Genomic DNA, 20,422 nt, shown 5'->3' with positions numbered 1-20,422 from the left:
CTGCACGCAATGTTGATGGTGAACAGATCAAAACACTGACAGAATCCATGGATGGCAGGCTTTTGAGTGTCCTTGCAAAGAAAGGTGGCTATATTGGTCACTGATTTGTTTTTGTTTTGTTTTTGAATGTCAGAAATGTATATTTGTGAATGTTGAGATGTTATATTGGTTTCACTGGTAATAATAAATAATTGAAATGGGTATATATTTTTGTTGTTGTTAAGTTGCCTAATAATTATGCACAGTAATAGTCACCTGCACACACAGATATCCCCCTAACATAGCTAAAACTAAAAACAAACTAAAAACTACTTCCAAAAATATTCAGCTTTGATATTAATGAGTTTTTTGGGTTCATTGAGAACATGGTTGTTGTTCAATAATAAAATTAATCCTCAAAAATACAACTTGCCTAATAATTCTGCACTCCCTGTATTTCCTAACTATAACGTCCCTGTAACCTTTGTTTTTTTTCAGTGAATTTCTAGGTTTTTTTTAACGTTAAGTAAGATGCCCATCGCAAAGAACAGTGGGTGGGGGTTGGATTCAGGGCCCAGCCGGGCATTGTGCTACCCTCTATACCCCCCCAAGCTTGCTGCTCCCCCTCCTCCTTGCTATCCATTGTCGAAGTTCATGTCCCTGCTCCCTCATTACAGCCCTGTGTGGCTGTTGTTCTGCCACTGCCCTTCCCGCTTGCCCTGAACAATTAGCTTTGCTGCCCCATCCACCTCCTTCCTACCTCTGTTGCCCAAGTCCAAAACCAGCCCCCTCCCTCTTGCCCTGCATGGTTCAATGTGCTGCCACTGCCCTCCATTTAGCTTGATGTCCCTTCCCACTCCTCCTGCCCTGCGTTACCAAATTCCATGGCCCATCATTGACCTCAAGCTGAGCTTTGTGCTCGCACCCTCCTTCCCTCATCGTCAGAGTGCATGCTCCTTCTCCCTCCTTTTTGCCCACCATGTTCCATGAACCTGCCACTGCCCCTCCCGCCTGCCTAGCATGGTCAGATGGCTGTCGCCTGTCCCTGCCACCTCCACCCTGCCTGTCCACGGTCCATACCTCTACCCCTGCCTTCTGTCCTCCATAGTCCTTTGTGCATGTCCCTGCCCCCGCCCTCCTGCCCACCATGGCCATTGAGCTGCCACTAACCCTCCCGCTTTCCATGCATGGTCTTGTATGCTGCTACATCCCCTCCTACCAGCCCAGTGTGGTTAGCTTGCTTGCCCCTGACCCCTTCCCACAGTCCCTCCATTGCCTGTGTGTATGCCATTATAGTCTCACTGTTGCTTTCCATGGTGTGTAATACTTCCAGTGCCCAGTCCTCCATGGTCCGCTTGCTGCTCCTGCCCCCTTGCCCTCTTGCCCACTGCCCTCTGTTTTCTATGTGCAAGCCCCTATCCCCTCCCTCATGCCTTATCTGGTCCATTGTTGTGCTCCTGCCTATCCCCTCCTACTCTTCATGGTCCGTTATGCTGCACCTGTTCCTCCTGTCTGTCTGGTATGGTCAGCTTGCTGCCTTTGCCTCTTTCCTCTTTGTTGTCCATGTGCATGGCCCTGTCCCCGCACTATTACTTTCCATGGTCTGTTGTGCTACACTGCCATCCTGCTTGCCCTTTATGTTGTATTGTGCTGCTGTAACCCCTGATACCTGCCCTGTATGGTCAATTTGGTGCACCTGCCCATCTTACTCCTGCCCTCTGTTATCCGAGTCCACGCATCTACCTTATTCCTCTTGCCCTCGCAGTCCAATGTATCATACTTCCCAGCATTTTGAACTTGGTAAGAGGGAGATTTTGAGGGCTTTTTTATGGGTAAAATCACCTTAGAACACACCCCAATTCCTATAATTAGCATGGAACTATCATCAAATGATTTATATTGTAACTAAAATCTGTTATCACCCTATATATGTTTTCCTTTTTGTGACCCCTAGAACCTACCATTCACTACAAGGTTTTCAGTGAGGACCATGCCTCAGAGTCCTATAAGTGCTGCTGCAGCATATAATCCATGTTGTGGCCAGACAATAAAGGGGTTCCATTTGGGACCCCCATATATGCTCTTTGGGGCCTGGGTGTGCTCACCATACCCACTTACATTTTTTTAAATCCATTTTCTGGACACATGGACAAGACCCTGGGTCTTGTAATGGCTGGCAAAACATATTGTTCAGGTTGTCACCGACCAATCAGAATTTATTAGTCTCCTTTAAATTGGCCAATCAAAGCATATCTGAACACCAGCTACCCAGACCAAATAATAAAAATCATGATCTATGCAAAAGATCTATCTTCCTGCGAAATTTGGTGTAATTCCATTCAGCAGTTTGGACTGTAGTTGTGTCTAAAGACCCAATGGGAAATGCGGTTTGGGACTCCCCTTTTTTCTCAGTCTCTGCTTGGCTGATCACCCCAAAACTTTAAAGACAGCAGCTGAAGTGAGTGGCATACTAATTTTGAAAAGTTTGGTAAGATTTGTCAAACTGTGCTAACGTTAATGGAAAACAAATAACTCTTGGAAATTAGGTCATAACTTCAACGACCTACTGGTGGCCGCCAGTAGGTTATGAGATATATATATATATATATATATTATTCACCTGGGGGGACAAGAATTCAAATTGAATTATTTGTAGCTCTTCTAATAATAATAAAAAAATATGCTTTTAACGAAAAAGCACTGAAATTCGCTTATTAAGTAATTGACACAAGTATAACTTGCACAGCATAGATTTCAGATGTCATCAGTGATGTAATATGTGAGGTCATCAGTATTGCATCATAGTGGTGGTACAAGTTGTACTTATGTCATGAGGACCCGAGAAAAAGATTGAGTGGGCAGCAGAGCACATCCAGGGTACATTAAATGTTAGGCATGCATCTTAAATAAGAAAGGCCCCTTTTCTAAAAAGTGAAAGTTTTAACTCTGAGGTAACAAAGGACCTACACTCAGAAACAGCATTAATATTTGTATATAAATGGAAACCTCAATTTGCGAAGACCCTCCTATCACCTACCACCATGAAGTAAAAGCGAGAACCGGGAAGGGTTCTAGTTTATTTGTCGGGAAGTTATCTTGTATGTATATTTGCCTCCCCTGTTACACATTAGGGGAAGCCAGGGGTTGCACTGTTACGTGACTTATGAAATACTGTTCTGAGCTCATCCAGATGTCACTTCAAGCACACTTCAACCTTCTAGGATAATTGATGCCCCAGAGGAGGAAAAGGGAGACTCAGTTCAAAAGACTTGCATTGCTGAAGTTGGCAGTTCTACTTCTGAGTTCATAGAATTTGGACCCCTTGAAATACATCAGATTGCATGAGATAACATTACGTTCTGAGTTTAAGTGCGTATGTCCAGAACATTTGCAACATGAGGCATTTATCACAAGAACTATACACACTTTGGTCCATGGTGCAGTATGAGAGACTTGCACCCCTTCCTCGGTCAACAATATTACATTTCACCACAATTATTAGAATTGGCACTTTTTGGAGCTTCTATCAGAATGCACACAATGCCACTATAACAATATATAGAAAATGTGCCACAAAGGTCTTTTGCACAGTTGCTAATCAGCTGATCGGCTCACCTTTTTAGCCAATGCATAAGGCTGATTTCTTTTTCCTCAAAAGATTTTTTTTTTTATAGTATAACATTTGCAAAGACAGCAAGTGAGCACAGTGCAACATAAATTAATTGTAAAATTAGCAGCAACTTTTCACAAATGGTTTCTCTGCCAACTTATCTACAGACTTCCTCTACACAAGCACAATAAGGCACTCCACATACTTTGCTAAAAAGGCACTAAGCTACTACATTGGAGATTACAGAATTGGTGAAAAACTGTTCACAGCTTGCAAAAGTTCAGGAAAAACACCTCCCTTCTTTCAAGCAGGGCTGCACGAAAGCAAACACAATTATTTATGTGGAAGGAAAATGTATTTTCTTCTACAAGATGAGTGTTAAAGTAAACCTTTCTAGTAAACTTCCCCAGGCGGATCTGCAAAGAGCTGGCTTAGCACTTATGTACACGCTTCCATAAAGCATTACTGTTTCCACGTGGATGCCGCTGCAGAGATCACAGGGGTACAGGTGTTCCTCAACAATTTATTTAGATGACTGATTGTCATTGTATTGAAACCTATTTAATGCTTGTAGCAGTCAAGTTACTTGTCTGTTAAGGTGGCTCTTCACTGTAGATTTTGTGTATACATTTGCAACCCCCCACCTTCACCATTACACTACTAATAGTGTAAGCTGCTACCCGAATACATCTGAAACGGTGGCTCCAATATTAAGTGTTTGCACAGTCATTGGCTCGTCAAAGAACATCCGCTACAGTAGGGCGAGTAGCGCTGTGAATGGCCACCCGTTTAAAACTCCCAAAGGATTCCAAGATTGTTGGGAAATATTTAAAAAGCAGGTTTGGCTAGCTGTGAGAAATATAACCACTTTAGAACAAGGGTTGCAGGTAGGACACCAGTTTATCTACCGGATCCCATAGGGACCCACCTGCAGCCCTCTCTTATGGGAGGAGCTGCCACCTCGTGGGTGTAGTACCACAGTTAATGTGTACAAAAGTGTACGGAGTCCGCTATCTGTGAATAGTGTTTGTGTGACTGTCACTCCTAAATCAGAAGACTTTCAGCTGTAAACTAAACTCCAAGTCCCATCTTCTTTTGTGCCAGCTGCTGCTAAGGACTGAAACCAAAGAGCCCGCACGTGGCTAGTGCTTATCAAACCTGTCTCCGAGGCCAATGAGTAGGCTAGTGCCTACTGTGTTGTACTAAGGCTTCTTACCTCTGTTTGTTGATATTACCAATTCAAAATGGTCATGAAAAAGCAAATGTTTTGTCACTTCTACTTGCTATTGTTGTGGTGGTGTTTGTGTAAATGAGGAAACTGCTAAAAGCAGAAATGCATACCCTCGGGTTCACAATGATTCCTAAATTGTATAAGAAAAAAATGGTACTCAGTTTGTACTAGACATTGTCATTTTTTTGTTTCCAGATAATGCATTTTATCCGAGGGCTCAAGAGTCGAGTGGCACGAGAGGCTGTACGAAAGCAGTACAGACGCTATCAGGCAGAGAAGTGTTGGGGACAGCAGGTCCTTGCACCCATTGAGGTATGTAGTAGAGAGGGATCACATGATTTGCACACTCTTGCTATCTAATATTGGGCATAGATGTTGCAAGTAGTTGTTTCTCTTTGAAGTAGGTTTAGAGGTGACTCTTGAACCACCCCTGTAATACACCAGGAGAGAAAACTCCAATTTAGATTGTGTTTTTTTCCACCATCAAGCTCAGATGTACCGCTGGGACTGCCACACAACAGGACCATAAATGTCAACATCAGATCACCGGAACACCTACCCACAACACTCCTATGTTGTGTAACTGGCAACCGCTTTAGAACTGAATTGGATAGTAGCTAACCAGATCAGGTTTTATGATAATGACACTTGGGTTTGGGATAGGGAACACTCTCCAGTTCTTTCCTAAGTGTAACAAAACGTTCCTGTGGTCAGATCATCATAGGGTCTGGAACTTTTGTCTTTTGATGAACCATGAGGGATCGACCTGTTCAACCTCCCAGAATATGCTTCTTCCAATTACTCTGACTTCAGAGACAGTCCTTCTCCTGGGCTCTAGTGACACCCACACCCAAGACAGACTTTGCCACAGGTTTCCTACTTAACACCTTCTCAGGATCTTCCTCCCAAGTTGACCTCGAGCAGCGCTTCAGCTCCAGGCCAAGGAAGACCCCCAAGAGGGCAATGCCAGAGCCCTGAATCACCACTGAAAAGACCTCTGCAGTCAGCACCGACCACTGCTCCCGAGCCAGATGTGAACCAAAAGCCAGTCTTAGCTCCAGAAAAGCCTTGTGAACATTGTGTCGAGTGACTCTATCTCTGCACTGAGTTTGAATAGCTGTTCAGAGCCCAGGTGGACTCAGGTGTTGACCTCAAAACCATCACCAGGTTAGGCACCAAGGTAACCAATACAAGAAGATCAGGGCAAGCAGCCTGGTCAACGTAGACCCAATCATGGCGCACATATTAGCGCGATCACACAAACTATGACAACAGGCCAACCCCAGTCAAAGAAAAGGCTCCTGATATTTGAGGTGGCAATCTTTGAGGAACTCAGAACTTTCCCAATTTCCAAAAAGACTAGGCCCTGGGAGCTCATCCTGCCAGCAGCGCAGTCATCTATACGTTCTCTGTCCCCTTCCTACTGCAAATGTTCGCTACCCCTAAGAAGAGCCCATTCCAATAGATAATGAAGAGGACCTTTGGCAGGAATACATTTTATATCCTCAGGAACACCTGCCATTACAATCTTACTGAGTTAAACCATCTCCACCTGAAGACCACACCTCATGACATACAGTAATCCAGCATGTGGGTAATTATGGTAAGGACAGACTGCATGTTGTGAACGAAGAAGGGGACTTCCTCACTGAAACAGATATCCCAGGTCAGCACCTGCCCATGCTAAAATGCTTGACTGTAAACTTTAAGGACCCTGTGAAGATCAGAGCGATCACACTAAGCGTCAACAGAAAATACAAGGCAGCGCCAGAGGACCTCTTCTGCAGCAGCGGCCAATAAGCTACTAGACTCACTAATGCTGCATGTGTCTCAAAAAAGGGCTTTCATATAGGGGACGCCCTCTGCCTGACAAAGACAGTGAGTGCATTGATGCTACTGGCAATAGAATGGCTGTGGGTGTTGCTTCTAAATAGTGAATACGACATGATACTACAGGTAGCACAGTGAGGAGAAGGAACAGCTGGTAAAATGCCTTTCAGAGGCTTAACCGTAGTAGATGTCCTGGAGGGGAAGAGCATACCAAATTCCACCTCTAGGTGTGCCCTCAATGCAGTTTATACTGCATAGTGCTCCCATAAAACAAGTACCTGTGTTCTCCAACGTTATGCCTGGCTAAGAGTCCCTGAATTCTTACCTGAAATCCAGAAAAACATGCTAAGTATACCCTTTGGCTCAGTGCACATTTTCAGCCTTCAGGTGGACACAGTGTTGGAACACTCAAGAAACAGTGTAATAAGTCAGGTTTTAGGAGTCAACAAGCACAAGCTTGAACCAAGTCAGCAGCCATCTCACAATGTCCTCAGTACCAACCACCGCAGTCCTTTCAGGAAAGTCAGGCAACCAAATCTTACTCTGTGAGAGGCTTGAAGAGACACAGCCATGGTGAGGGTAGAGCCACCCGGATTAAGGGCACCCTAGTTGCAAAGCTTGAGCTTCCACACATTCCCACTTATCACACAGAACCTCTCAGTGGGATGAATAAGGTTATGTCTTCACAGTGGGAAGAGATAACCTCAGACAAGTTTGTACTTTTTGTTGTTGGCCATGGCTGCTCCTTGGAGTTTTACCCCACCCCACACAATATTTTATCACTGACCCCAGCATCAATCAAGACCACTAGAGGGTGCTGCACTCGGAAACGGACTCATTGCCACAGAAAGCAGCAATAGAACCAGTCCCACAACTTCAGCTAGGAGCTTCATCCCTGTACCTTCTTATCACCACAAAAGACAGAACGTTGCAGCCGATTCCAGACCTTCGACTTCTCAATCTCTACGCGATATGCAAGCACTTCAGAATGAGAGCTCTGCAAGACGTTTTTCTGTTGCTGTGCATCGGGGACTACATGATGACCCTTGACCTCAAAGTTGCCTATTTTCACATCCCCATTCTTCCGGCACACTACCAGAAACTCAGGTGTGTGATAAGGGGAGGTATTATCATTACACAGTATTACCCATGGGATGACAGCAGTTGCATGGGTACCCCCAGAATGCCTGTCCTTGGTGGCAGCACACTTCACGGCAATACTATACCTGTCTTCCATACCTGTGAGAGTGACTGAAAAAGAGCAATAGCCAAGAGCAGCGCCGCACTCGCGCTTGACAAGCGGTATCTTTCCAACACACATTAGCCTTAACAGGCCATGTCAAAAAGTCTCACCGTTCTATCTCACAACCGCACCCTTAGGAGTAGTACTGAGTATGGTACCAGGCAAAGCGGACCTCCGCAGTGAGACGGGCATTTCAGAGGCTGATTTCCCATTTACCAAACCTATCGTTCTATAATAGCGAGAATGATAATGAAACCATCTCCGGAGAGACTTGCCAGACAGTGGTCACAGGGGACTGGTCAGTGAGAGGATCTGTTGTTGCTGGAGTCACGAGTATAGCACAAACTCTTATGCTGTAAGAACATGTTACTAAGCAGATTGTTCCTCGAGTGATCATCAAAAAAGACCCCTCCCTCAGTGGGTAGGCAGATGTCTGGGCCAACTGACAAATCCAGGGCCAATGGTCGTGTCTTCAAAAAAAAGTCTACATATTAATGTGGTGGAATTAATCGTACTTCAGTAAGCGCTCAGAACAACAAAACACAGCTCCTTCGCAGAAAGAACATTACCGCAATGTACTACCTCCAGAAACAGGTGAGCAAGCACACGCCACAGTGTCCTGGCTAGCACAGTCTAGCATCGGCCCATTCGGCATTAGCCTTCTCTGGGAGGAACATCTCTAGAGAGTAGATAGTGACGTCTTCGACCTGCTTAACAGGACACATCAACAAACATACGAATGAGAGATCAACACCCAAGTTCCTCAGTAATCCTTCCATCCCTAGGGGACCCTGGTGGTGTACCCCTTTGGCACTCCAGCAAACTCAAAATCCAAAAGCTGCTTCTTCAGGTATCCACACCCATAGTCCATTGGCAATGCTGGACTGATCAGAAATATTTGTGTGTTCCTTTTCTACCACTACCACATATACTGTATGTAGTTAGAAAAATGAGGCAGGGTCCTGTGAGGCTTACTCTTACAGCACACCACAGCGCCAATCACTTCTTTTGGAAATGTATCTGCATCCACACAAGAGGCTGTCTGTTAGGGAGACTTCCACTCACAACATTACAGTCAGCTGTAACACCACAACCTCCAGGTGCTATTTGTTTTTTAGACTTTGGGTACCTTCATCTCCCAAAATAGTGCATGCTAAGTTTTAGAGAGTCCTATTAGCCCACAACTAGTGCTTTTTATGCCACCAAATGAAAAAGATTTGTTTACTACTACTATTGTTTAATTCAGCAGTCTCCACAGGCCTCTGTGCAAGACATTATGTGCTACTTGTTCCACTTACAAAAGCCAGAGTTAGCGTATACGTACACCAGGGTACATTTAGCCACTGTGGTAGCCTACTTAAAAAATTGACAACAGCCAGACCATGTCCAAAATACAGGTTATCAAAGTCTTTAAGGAAGGCCATAAAATGGTGATCCTTCCTAGAATACCCCTAGTGCCCTCAGTGGACCTTACCATTTTTCTTACCTGGGTCATGGGGCTGACATTTGAGGAGTTTCACTCTCCAACTGCAGCTTTTGCCATGGAAGGTGGCCTTCTTCATTGCAATCACTATCTTTTCATAGTTAGCTAACTGTCACTGTGGAGCAGACCTTTATTCAAGTCCACATGGAGGAAGTTGTCCTTAGAACAAACCTTTGTTTTGTGCTTTGGGTCATCTCCCTTGTTCCATGTTAACCAAATCATTGATTTGCACAATCTCCCCCCCCCCCCCTAAATATTTTGTGGAAAGGGCCTTACACATGCTACATGTCACGAGCCCTCGTGATGTATATTGACCATGCAAATGCCTTTCGAAAGACAGAGTCTGTGAGTAGCTCTTTGCAAACCCCATATAGGGAACCCAGTTCCAAAGCAGGCCTTGCTAGATGGGTTTTTGAGAATATTGAGGTTTGCAGTACCAAACCAGACCTACACTACATGTTCAGTTACTTTTTCCCTATGGTTTTCGTAGGTAATATCCCACTTGCACACATATGTAAAGCTACAACAAGGTCTAGCATCCACCCTTTCACCAACCATTATTGTGTGGATATGCATGCCTGCCAAGAAGTACAGAATAGGCAACCCGCCCATAACACTTTGTTTCAAAACGCTAAAGCTGGCAGTTTAGGAAGAACGGTGCTGCTTTTCAGTCTGTTGACAGTATCTGATCTGTAGTTCAAGCTACAAATGGAAAATGTTATTTACCTGTAACATCGGTTTGCAGCTTGTGGTGTTGTAGATTCACATACACTCAGCTGTCGGTCTGAATTTGATCCCACAGTATGCCATTTGCAACATAAATGTACTCAAAACACATTTCTACATTACTTCAGTATACATAGACTGTAGTGCTTTGTATCGCAACACCTACTTACTTGCACCCTAATGGGAAAGCACAATAGGGGAATCTGTGTCCTGAATCATTGTGGATTTGGAAGGAGGGATCACAAGTCACCTCCAAACCGAAAACTCCACTTAAAGAAAAAGAACCCACCCCCCAACACTAGATGGCAAAGGTGTGCCGAGCATGTGAATCCACAGCACTACAGTCTTCAAAATGATTATTACACTCCTGTAATTTAAGTAATGTTTGCCTTGTACTGGGCACTGGGAGCCCATGGATAGAGTTAAGGCACTGCCTCCTGTAATACATACACATGATGTTAGACCACTAGTCCCATCCTTAATTTCACTGACCTGCGAACTATAAAACCTTTGAAACAGCTTTCACTTCAGCTCCATGCAACACAGAAACTCTGAGATAAAAAAGTAATTCCTACATCAACCATCATATTTTACAGAGGGAGTAAAACATTAAAAATAAAGGCTCTTCAGACTTTAAATGTACCTTGTGATCTCTTCGTGCATACACCAGGTTGCTTACTAACTTCACATGTATGAGAAAAGCTACCAATGTGTTTATGTCTTCTCAAACGCAGAGCACAAACTAAAAGTGCAAGGCACTGGGGAGAACCGCCTAGGCCCAAAAAGGCTTGATGATTCTGAAATAAGCATTTGTTAACTACAACAAAATCATAATTGAATGACCATTGGTGAAGCATTATGCCTTGACTTTAATATTGGGCTGTCATTGACCTATTGGCATTGCCAATGGATTCCCTCCCCACCCCCAAATAGTGGCCGGGCATGTGCTTTTTCCTGTGCTTTAAGAAACCACACTTCAAGTTGGCTGCTGCACGCGTGCGCATCTTGCAAGGCTATTCTGTAAGCTTTATGACAAAGCATAACAAGATGGCCACCTTTCCTGCACGCAGTTGGTGGCCTGCTTAGAATTATTTGTTTCTTAATCCATATGGCTGGCTGGATGGGTGAGACCATTGGCTTTGTCACGACTTGTGCCTTAAATCAACAAGCATTGGCAAATCAAAAAAACATGAGTGATAGCTGCAGTAAACAACTGCGAGGCCGCAGTCAACATATGAGAATGAACATGTAGAAGGTGATGGGCTACTAGGAGAAGGGGAAATATTATCAGAGGGGACTGATTAAAAACAAGCTGTATTACAAAAGTCAGTGCTAAACGCATGGGCAAAGCCATGGAACGTATGAATGTGCATAGCTGTGTGGCCAGCCCACCCAACCAGGGATCACAACATGCCAGCAGACGGTGTCTGAAAGCCCTGACCAAACGCCCCTCTCTGTCTGTGTATAGTGCATGTAGGAGCGTGTGGGTAACATAAGATCTCCAGCAGATGGCTGCAGCTGTCTGTAGATGAGACCTTACAGTTGGGTGAAAGAGGGGTGTTACAGCACGGAATGATGGTGCAGCTCTCAGTACTGAGTGGAAATGCATCAGACGCCTAAACTTTAATAAACAACAGTTCTAAACTGTGTAACAGCTGATGACACACTGCTATACTTTTGTCTGCTTTGCCCCTCAGTTGAGGCATCCTTGAAGTAACCTTCTTGCCCTGTGGGTTGGAAAACAGGTAGTGAGATAAAGTACCTCAGCATCCCACAGTTAATGGGACTGAAGGCTGTTTTCCCAGTCTTGGAAACAAAATGTCAGTGTTGTTTTCTCCAGATGGCAGTGGTTTGTTCTTCTCACTTTCTCTGCTCTACACCAAAAGGTTTTGATGGCAGCTCCAAATAATGTAATTGTGACTGTGGAAAGTGGCAACCTCTCCTCACTCTGCCCGCTCCTCTGCTTTCATAGGTGTGGACGGAACTGGCTGAGAAAGTGTCCGATAAACTGGAAGAAGCGGTGACCGCTGCGTTTTCTCAGGTATGGGGCAGTCATCTCATTCATGTGCTACATATGCCCGCGTGTCTGCATCATTTCCCCCTGGGTCTGAACTAAACGAGTATTAAAAACAGAAAGTAGTTTCTGAAATGTAATGGACAAACATATAGAGGTAAAGATGCAAAGGTTAAACAGAAGTTGTGACTTACATATATGCATATGACATAGAAAAATACAGCGTTACCAATATTTCATGCTACTACCTGTGGCCTTTTATCATTGTGACTGTCAGTTTATTCTGCATCTGTTACTTCTACCTCAGCCCCAACCAGAACCTTTTTGCCCTTACTCTGTCCCTTACCAAACCTAGCCCTGACCACATCCCTTTCAACATCAACAGATGTTAGTGCATCACACCCTCACCCTGGGCCTAAACCGTGTCGTTTAGCCAACACCATCTCTTATCTAACCCTTACCCTAATCGTAATGTCAACCATTCATCTCATCCCATCCATTACTCTGACTTGAACCGTTTCCCTTACCCTCAACCTTAGCTACAGCCCCTTACCCCAAATCTGCCTATCCTCTGCCCTGACGCTTAATCATAACCCTTTGTTAAAATGGTTTCTAATTCATTTTACTTTATTTTAATTTAACGCGAATTATCACTTTTAAAAATATGCTTATTTGCATTCTACTAAAATGTTCTCTAAAATTCATACTTTTCTCAAAGTATTCAACTTTTTTGCGATTCCCTTTATGTCACCACTTTTTTGTTATAGTTCTTTATTGCCAGCGGATTACACAGAGATGTGTTGCCTAGTTCTTTGGCTGGGAAGAAGTGGGCCACAGCCAGGATGCCTGCTGGAGGGTTACACACCTTCATGTTTGTGGTGGGACATTTTGCTGGATCAGAAACCGGTGTCGGGGTGGGAAGGCCATTCAAGTCACTTAGTTTAAAAGCTTAATGCCGAACGTGGTGCATTTTGACAATTTTAAAGGAGAAACGTTTTTATAAAAGCTTAAGGGTGAGGATTTGTTATTAGAATTTGGTCTTGCTTACTAAAAGGCATGCAACAAACTGTTGGGCACGTTTACCTGTTTAGGCAGGGGCAACAGCCATCAAGAGCCATCGTTTTTGGGGTTTAATTATTTACTTTGGGATTATTGATCGAAGATGCGTAACAGAGGAGCAGAGCAGCGGGGGCTGCAGGGAGACGTCCTCTTGTGTGAGTTCTGTTACCTCATGTGACCCCGCGTGTCCTGAATGAGTGTTTCTAGGGTCATTGAGACCTGAGCCAGCCGACATGGTGGTCTCTCCATCCATTTGTGGTTAAATGTGAGCACAGCAGCTGGAGAAGAGAATTACATGGTAGACTCGCACTATCTGCCCGTTGGTATCAGAGATTTTAAAATGCGGCCCCTCTTCGCTTTGTACCTGTGTCTTGCAAAGAGTGAGTGTGTGACAGCACCAGGCACTTTGGTGGAGTTCCACTGACAAAGGCATTCAGCCAAACTGGAGGCCACAAAACTGAGATGCTTGGCCTGGGGAGCGAGTAACCCAATAAGGAGGATCTGGGCCCTCTCTAAGGGTGAGTTACATTGATGGTGTCCTTTGACTGATTACTTACAGAAGTGAATCATGAGCAGGGCCAGCTTCCAGTGTGGTCGGGCTGGGCCCAGACCGAGAGGGGAGCACAGAGGCGTCTGCATCGTGGTCCAGCAGGCCACAGCATCCCTCTCGCTTGGCTCCAGTGACTCCGATGAAAGCGCTTGTAATACTTGTTTTGTTCTTTGGTTGGTTAACTCCCTTGCAGGTACCATTGTACACCCCAGGCCCCATTACGCCCCTTCCTCCCCCTCCCATGTCCCTCTCCCTCCCTGCTGCCACAGTGACGGATGGATCCCCCTCCACACCAACAGCCAGCTTGATGGAGCCAAGCTTTAAATCAATTGGACTAGTTCCAAGGAGGTGTGGGTGTTGAGTGACAGTCACTGCTTTGATATAATCACCTTGCGACTGACCTGTGAACACACAATGGGCCACCTGCTGCCTCATTTTATTCACCAGCAGCAGCGACCCAGTGGCTCATCATGGGAGGGCGTGGCACCAGACCCTTCGCATCACCGCCTGGATTATAATGAGCTGGCATCAGGTGCTGAGAGTCCCCCCGAGACCGCATTAGATACCGTTGGCAGGGGCACCACCAGCAGCTGACAGAAGGTGGGCTCCATCTTTATACCTCTCGATCTATACACTGCCCGCTTCTACAAACCACCGCCCTAGATATATGGCAACAAATCTGTGGGTGAAAGCATAGGGTCCTAGCTTCTTGGTTCCTACAGTACAGGGAGGTGAAAGGCCGCAGGTTTTGGGGTAACAAACTGGGCCATAAATGGGCCCTATGATGGATGATCAGTGACTGCCGTTTTTAGTTCAAGGAGGCCACGAGCAACACCTTCATTGATTACCTCCATGCTGGTGGCGGGAACTTTGCTGATTGCTTCTCCAGTGATTATTTTTCAGTTAAGGTACTGGACCTCCCACCCATTGAATAAAGATGCTGCAACTAGGCCTTTAACATCGTGGGAGAAACTCTTTGCTATGCTGCCTATGCTGGTCCTATGGGGCTTCTCTTTCAACATTTATGCAGCTCTGGGCGACGTGGGTACCGCTCTGGAGTGGTGTTTATGAAAAAGAGGCAGGTCCATCTCGGAAGACACACCTCATTAGGTCAATGGCAGAAGCTTTGGGCTGACATCCCCTCCCCCGGTGAAATTGTACAGAATAGAGAACTGATGTACAAATGTATGCTAGGACGGCATGTTACACTATTTAAGTTGAAACATATGTTTGACAAGACATATGGCCTATGTTGAAGGTGGTATGGTCATGGAGGAGATATGTTAATTGCCTGGTTGACATGTCCAAGGTTTATGTTTTTTTGGAAGGAAATTCTTAGTCCTGTCAAGGGAGTGGTAGGGTACCCACTTCGACCGCACCCAGGGACCATCATACTCCACTTAATTCAAGCGGAAATCATGCATCTGTAGAAGACGGGCTGGGGATTGATAACTAATGTGATTGATAACAAATTGTTTGCATTCAAATTTAAACCACCATTTATTCCTAGAGTGCACGCATGGGATAGCCAACTTTGGATGTTGCTGGACATGGAAAAATTATCTGCGAACTTAACGAAATGGGCCATAAATACAAAAGCATATGGCACCATTCAGAGTATTTAAAAAATAAAGAGTTTCTGTGTGGTCCTCCCGAAACTCTAAGGTCTCCAACTTGCTGGCTAGACTGGGGGTTGGTCATTGGACTGTTACTAGCCATCAGGTGTGAAATATGAGTTTGTGAAAAGTGCACTCAGTAGATTGGCTGCATTTGAGTATCCCTCGGAGGGATTGGGGGGGCGAGGTAAGCACGGCCTAGACACGTCTTAGTAATGGTGCATACTTGTGAACTACTGTTTAGTAGGCCCAATATTGGGGATTTCCCTCTGAAAATAAATAACATTTCTTTGGGGGAAAAAAAGCGAATCATTCCGTGGGGCAGAGCTCTCGACCACCAAATTCCAGATGGCATCTTGGTGAGAATCAAACATATTGAGACTTTTGTCAAGAGTGGGGGGCATGAGTTACTGGAAAGGTTATGGTCCGCTTTCAGGCAATAACCTTTCCAGAACTGCTTTTTGGCATCTATATCTTCTCCCAGACATATAAAAGGCTAGAGAATGATAAAAGATTAGCTACCCTGATAGTGATTGGCTGGCCAGAATCCAATTCGGAGAATAATCTGAGAGGATGAATTGAACATTTTCTAGGTTAGACTGTGCCCTGCCCCAAGGGCCAACAGTCAGTCCAATTAAAGAATGCCATAAAAGTGCCAGTGAAGAGGACCTGAATAGGCAAGGGTGGTGAAGGGACAGTTCTTGTGATACTGTGTTAATCAACGCATTGCACAGCATCAGAGACGTCATAAAAATTATCTAAGTCCACAATAAAGGGCAGCAAAAACATATTCCCTGACATCAGTCCAAATAGGTCCTCCAAGAATGAAGCCATTTAGGATCTCACAAGAGACTTGGGAAAGAAAGGGTTCAGGCCACTTACTGTCTTTCTACCATCTAGATTGAGAGTCGTGATAGGGGACAGGTTTTTGCACGTCTCTGAGGAAGCCTGACCTGGCAGACCTGGAAAGTCTTAAACCTGATGTGTAGACTAATGATACTGCCCGAAGGACAGTTGCCTTTGGTAGATAGGGGTGCATTTCTCCCTGTTCTACCACCGTGACTGATGTTTGTTTCTGGAGGTTAGCGAGCGTATATTTGTTCATGGCCCAGGTGATACTCCTACGTATTCTTGATGGATTTTAGGTATTTACTTAATTCTTTTGAGTACCTGTTCAGATTTGCATATTAACTTCCTCCCTCTCATTATTCCCTCAGTCTTCGACAGTGGGGGTGGTTGCTGGCCCATACTCTGTTACTGGCAGCCATCAGCTCTGCCTCGTGACTTCTGGTACATTGTTTTTGTCCTCCATCCTATTGGTGTTGTGAAGCACTATCTACCCTCCACGGTCTTAAGTCTCATTCATTAGCAGAATTCAGAGAAGCTTATCTCTACCGCCTTCTGATGTTAATGTTTGTTGTCCCCGGTTCATCCCATGTCACTTTCTTGGGGGATGGTTTTTGTATTGAACTTTAAAGCGCTCCTTGAGGCGTTGGCCGATGAGGAGCATGTTTCTCATGAAGACATTAAATAGGCCATTTCTGACCGCTGTTTCTGTTTTATAACCTCTGCCTCCATGGTTACAATTGAGCGCACTTGTGGTACAAGGGCCTTTGGCACAGTTGGCTTTCTTTTGTGCCAACTGAAAGAAGCTGCTTTATGTTTATGAAAGAGGAAGGCAGGTGTTCAAAGATGGGCAAAGCTTAGTGTCTTAGGACTGGGTTCGTACTTTATTCTTGGGCACCAATACCTGTACTGTTACTCAGCTCGAAAAAGCGATTGTTGAATGTTAAATCAATCTCCGCCCCTGGCACTTCCCCTTCGCATCGCACCTCATTGCTGTCTAAGGCTTGTTTTATTACTGCCTGTAGTAAGGCACTGGTCAAAAAAACAATGAAGTGGGATGCAACTCAGGGCAATTATCAATGACTGCAAATAATTAAAGTATTGCACCCATGACTTTTGTATTTTTCATGTGAAACACCCTAAGGCTATTGGTATGCCAAGGCATGAGTCTCCTCCTAGATTTGCAATAGGACTCGAGCTACACCTCATTGATGAGTCCAAACTAGGCGGAGAATGAGCCGGTTACTTGTGTCCCCATTGAAAGTGGCCGTGGCCGATCAGTTCTCGCTGGCCTGTAACTATTGAATGAGGCCTGTGCTGGTTTGTATGCGGTGGTCTTTGCTGCCCAGACTAACACCGGCTTTGATGATTAACACAACACAGCCATCACTCTTTATTATCTGATCTGCTGGGCGATGTGTCATCTTGGCTCAGGTCAACAATGACGTGGTTTACCCCATATAGTGAGTGATACTTTTTTTTGCCTGTGCAGCATCCTTGGATACCCCCGTTTTATCATGGAAAGCATCTTGCAACCCAGTCCTTTCAGCAAGTATGTCACTCACTCGATTTGTAAGACCGTCTCTCCTTCAGCAACACTCAGAACATCTAAATGGTACATTCTTGTGGTAATCTATAAACAAACCATCTACTTTACAGACCTTCCTGACGGGCCTCTACTCCCTACTAAAGGGAAGGCAGACATTGTATGTTTGCAACTTTTAAGTCTGTGAACGGCCAGTTTTCAGATTCAGATTGGAAATGATCAAAGGCCTGTAGTAATCTAAAGGCAGGGGCATTAAACATGGCTTTACAAGTCGGGTATAGACTTTTCATAAACCGGTTCAACTATCAGAGTTATTTTGCCTTGTTTATGTCTTGTAAGCAAGATATTGTGACGTTCATTGAGAGTAAAAGAGGCCTAAATAGCTCACACTCTGCAGCATCTCTTCTATGGAGCAGCCACAAAACATAACACCCTTTGAAATGCTGTGAGCCTGCTGATGCACTTGAACATTACCTTTGCCCTAGACCTGATATCCCTTTAGTGAAGCAGAGCAAACCATGGCAATATTTTCCTAGAGCTGTCTTTTTTTTTCACTTTTTGATCTTTTCACCAAGTGAAAGGTATATTTGTTGTGGGGTGGTGTTCGGATTGATGGCAGCATTCAAAAGCATAGAAAGGCTCTCGGAGGCAGACTCTCCGGATGCCGTGCTTCTCTTTAAGACACCAGTGAAGTGTCTGATTTGCTTTATTCTGGACAGGCCTTTCGCTAATCATTTTGTGGTTCAGCTACTATTGCTAATGAGGAAGCAAAGGGCGTTAACAAGCCATAACTGATTCAAAAGACCACTGATTAACATTGTTTACAGGGGGAAGGGCTGTGGTTTAACTGTGAACTCCATTTTCCACTTGTCTTGTGTTGATAAGCTCTTTGTTTAATACAGAGCACATAGATTCATAAATCGCTTATTGTAGCATTGAGGGTTGAGAAGGGCAGATTGGGAAGTTTCTGATAGAGCTTCCTCATTGTTGTTTCATTGTTCCCATCTGTAGATCCTGACCATTGCAGCAACGGAGCCAACTAGCTTGTTGCATTCGATACCAACAAAGCCCACAAATGTCCCTGGAAAAAAGCCTCTCTTAAAAGCTGAAGGCCCCACCAACCAGGGTTCATTTTCCTCATCAACATCTCAGAGCCCCACAGAACTGAAATCACCGGAGTCTAGCACCCAAAGCTATATGGAATCCCCACAAGCCTCTTCAGGAGATGGCGTCAAGTCTTATGAGGCGGAACAAACTCTGGACTTCGAGAATATCTATAAATATCTTTTTGAACTTTCTCGTGGAGGTCAGGCGCCAGAGCTCTCTCCTTTAGGTGAGTTTAACAACGAGGTTGGATTTGTTTCGAGGACTATAATGAAGAATCAATCAGTCAGTGCTTCTGTCTGTGCTTCCATCATGTTCTCCAACTTCATCTTTCCAACCTGTTTTGTCATTTCAGAATCTGCAGTCCTCTTGGACCTGCTGCTCTCCCTGCCCAAGGAGCTCGAGCAGCTTGACTGCCTGGCCTTGAAGTCTCATATGTTCCAGTCCTTCAGAAACTTAAACATGCCCTTCCCGCAGTCAAGTGGGCCCCTTGGTGGCCTCACCACTACAGTGGGAATGGGATTAGGTAACTGGAAACGTGTTGTGGAACCACCATCCAAGCAAAAGGAACTGACTAAAGAGGACTTACAAAAAGACTCTTCATCCTCAGAAACCAGTAGGGATGAGAGAACTACTTCGGTTGAAGAACCCACCAGTCATGCCCCGTCAACTAGCAACCAGCAGCCTCCATCCAGCCAGCTGTCTGAGACTGCAACTCACTCAGACAAAAAGTCCTCACAAGATGGTAAAGTCCCCTGGAAACACCTTGGGCTCTGTCCACTAAATGTGTTCATGGTCCCCCTAAAACTCTTGCATCGGGTGGCTAAGGATGAGACCTAATCAGATCATTTTAGGTCATAACTGTCATTTCACATGCATGCTGCTGGTTATGGGGTATTTAAGACATCACAACATGTTTTAGGTGTTTTGAAATGTACCCTTTATTGCTCTCTTTTTTCCTTTTCAGCTGCCTCTGGTAAAACAATTAAAATAAAAAAGACTATATGTAATGTATTTCTCCTGATCTTTTGGCCTTTTCTTTCCTACTGCTCAACTTCAGGAAAATAGCTACCTTGTGTTTGATGGTTAGGGGAACAAACAATGTGCCTCTTCATTTTTCAAATGTATGCGACTACGAGCTGTGTGTATATTATTATATATATACATATATGTATATTTTCGGGTCGGTGGCATGTGTAGCTGCAGATACACATGTTGTGCATTATACTTCTGCCATCTGGTGTTGGGCTCGGAGTGTTACAAGTTGTTTTTCTTCGAAGAAGTGTTTTCGAGTCACGAACGAAGAAGTGTTTTCGAGTCACGAGATCGAGTGACTCCTCCTCTTCAGTTCCATTGCGCATGGGCATCGACTCCATGTTAGATTGTTTTCTTTCCGCTGTTGGGTTCGGATGTGTTTCCTTTCGCTCCGAAAGTTCGATTTGGAAATCTTTGAAAACGCGTTATTTTTCGACGGCATTGTATCTATCGGGTTTACATCTTGCATCAACACATCGGTACCGTCGGAGAAGACAACTCTACTCCCCCTTCGGGGCGCGTGCCCCCAACTCGGGCCTAGTCGGGCCGA

At 44.8% G+C, this 20,422-nt stretch overlaps 1 protein-coding gene across 3 annotated transcripts in view; it reads left to right on the top strand.

Moving 5' to 3' along the window:
* SNAPC2 (small nuclear RNA activating complex polypeptide 2) overlaps positions 1-19,851 on the top strand; it is a 51,961-nt gene extending 32,110 nt beyond the window's left edge. For all 3 annotated transcript variants that reach the window (XM_069216688.1, XM_069216687.1, XM_069216689.1), the window contains 4 exons: positions 5,016-5,132; positions 12,075-12,143; positions 18,745-19,066; positions 19,193-19,851. In XM_069216688.1, the coding sequence (XP_069072789.1) occupies positions 5,016-5,132; positions 12,075-12,143; positions 18,745-19,066; positions 19,193-19,677 (993 nt within the window). In that variant the 3' untranslated portion in view covers positions 19,678-19,851. The remainder of the gene's footprint in view (positions 1-5,015; positions 5,133-12,074; positions 12,144-18,744; positions 19,067-19,192) is intronic.
* Positions 19,852-20,422: the final 571 nt, after the last annotated feature.

Source organism: Pleurodeles waltl, chromosome 12, assembly GCF_031143425.1.
Source record: "Pleurodeles waltl isolate 20211129_DDA chromosome 12, aPleWal1.hap1.20221129, whole genome shotgun sequence".
NCBI classification, from domain to species: Eukaryota; Metazoa; Chordata; class Amphibia; order Caudata; family Salamandridae; genus Pleurodeles; species Pleurodeles waltl.
This window is presented reverse-complemented; position numbering and strand designations above follow the sequence as displayed.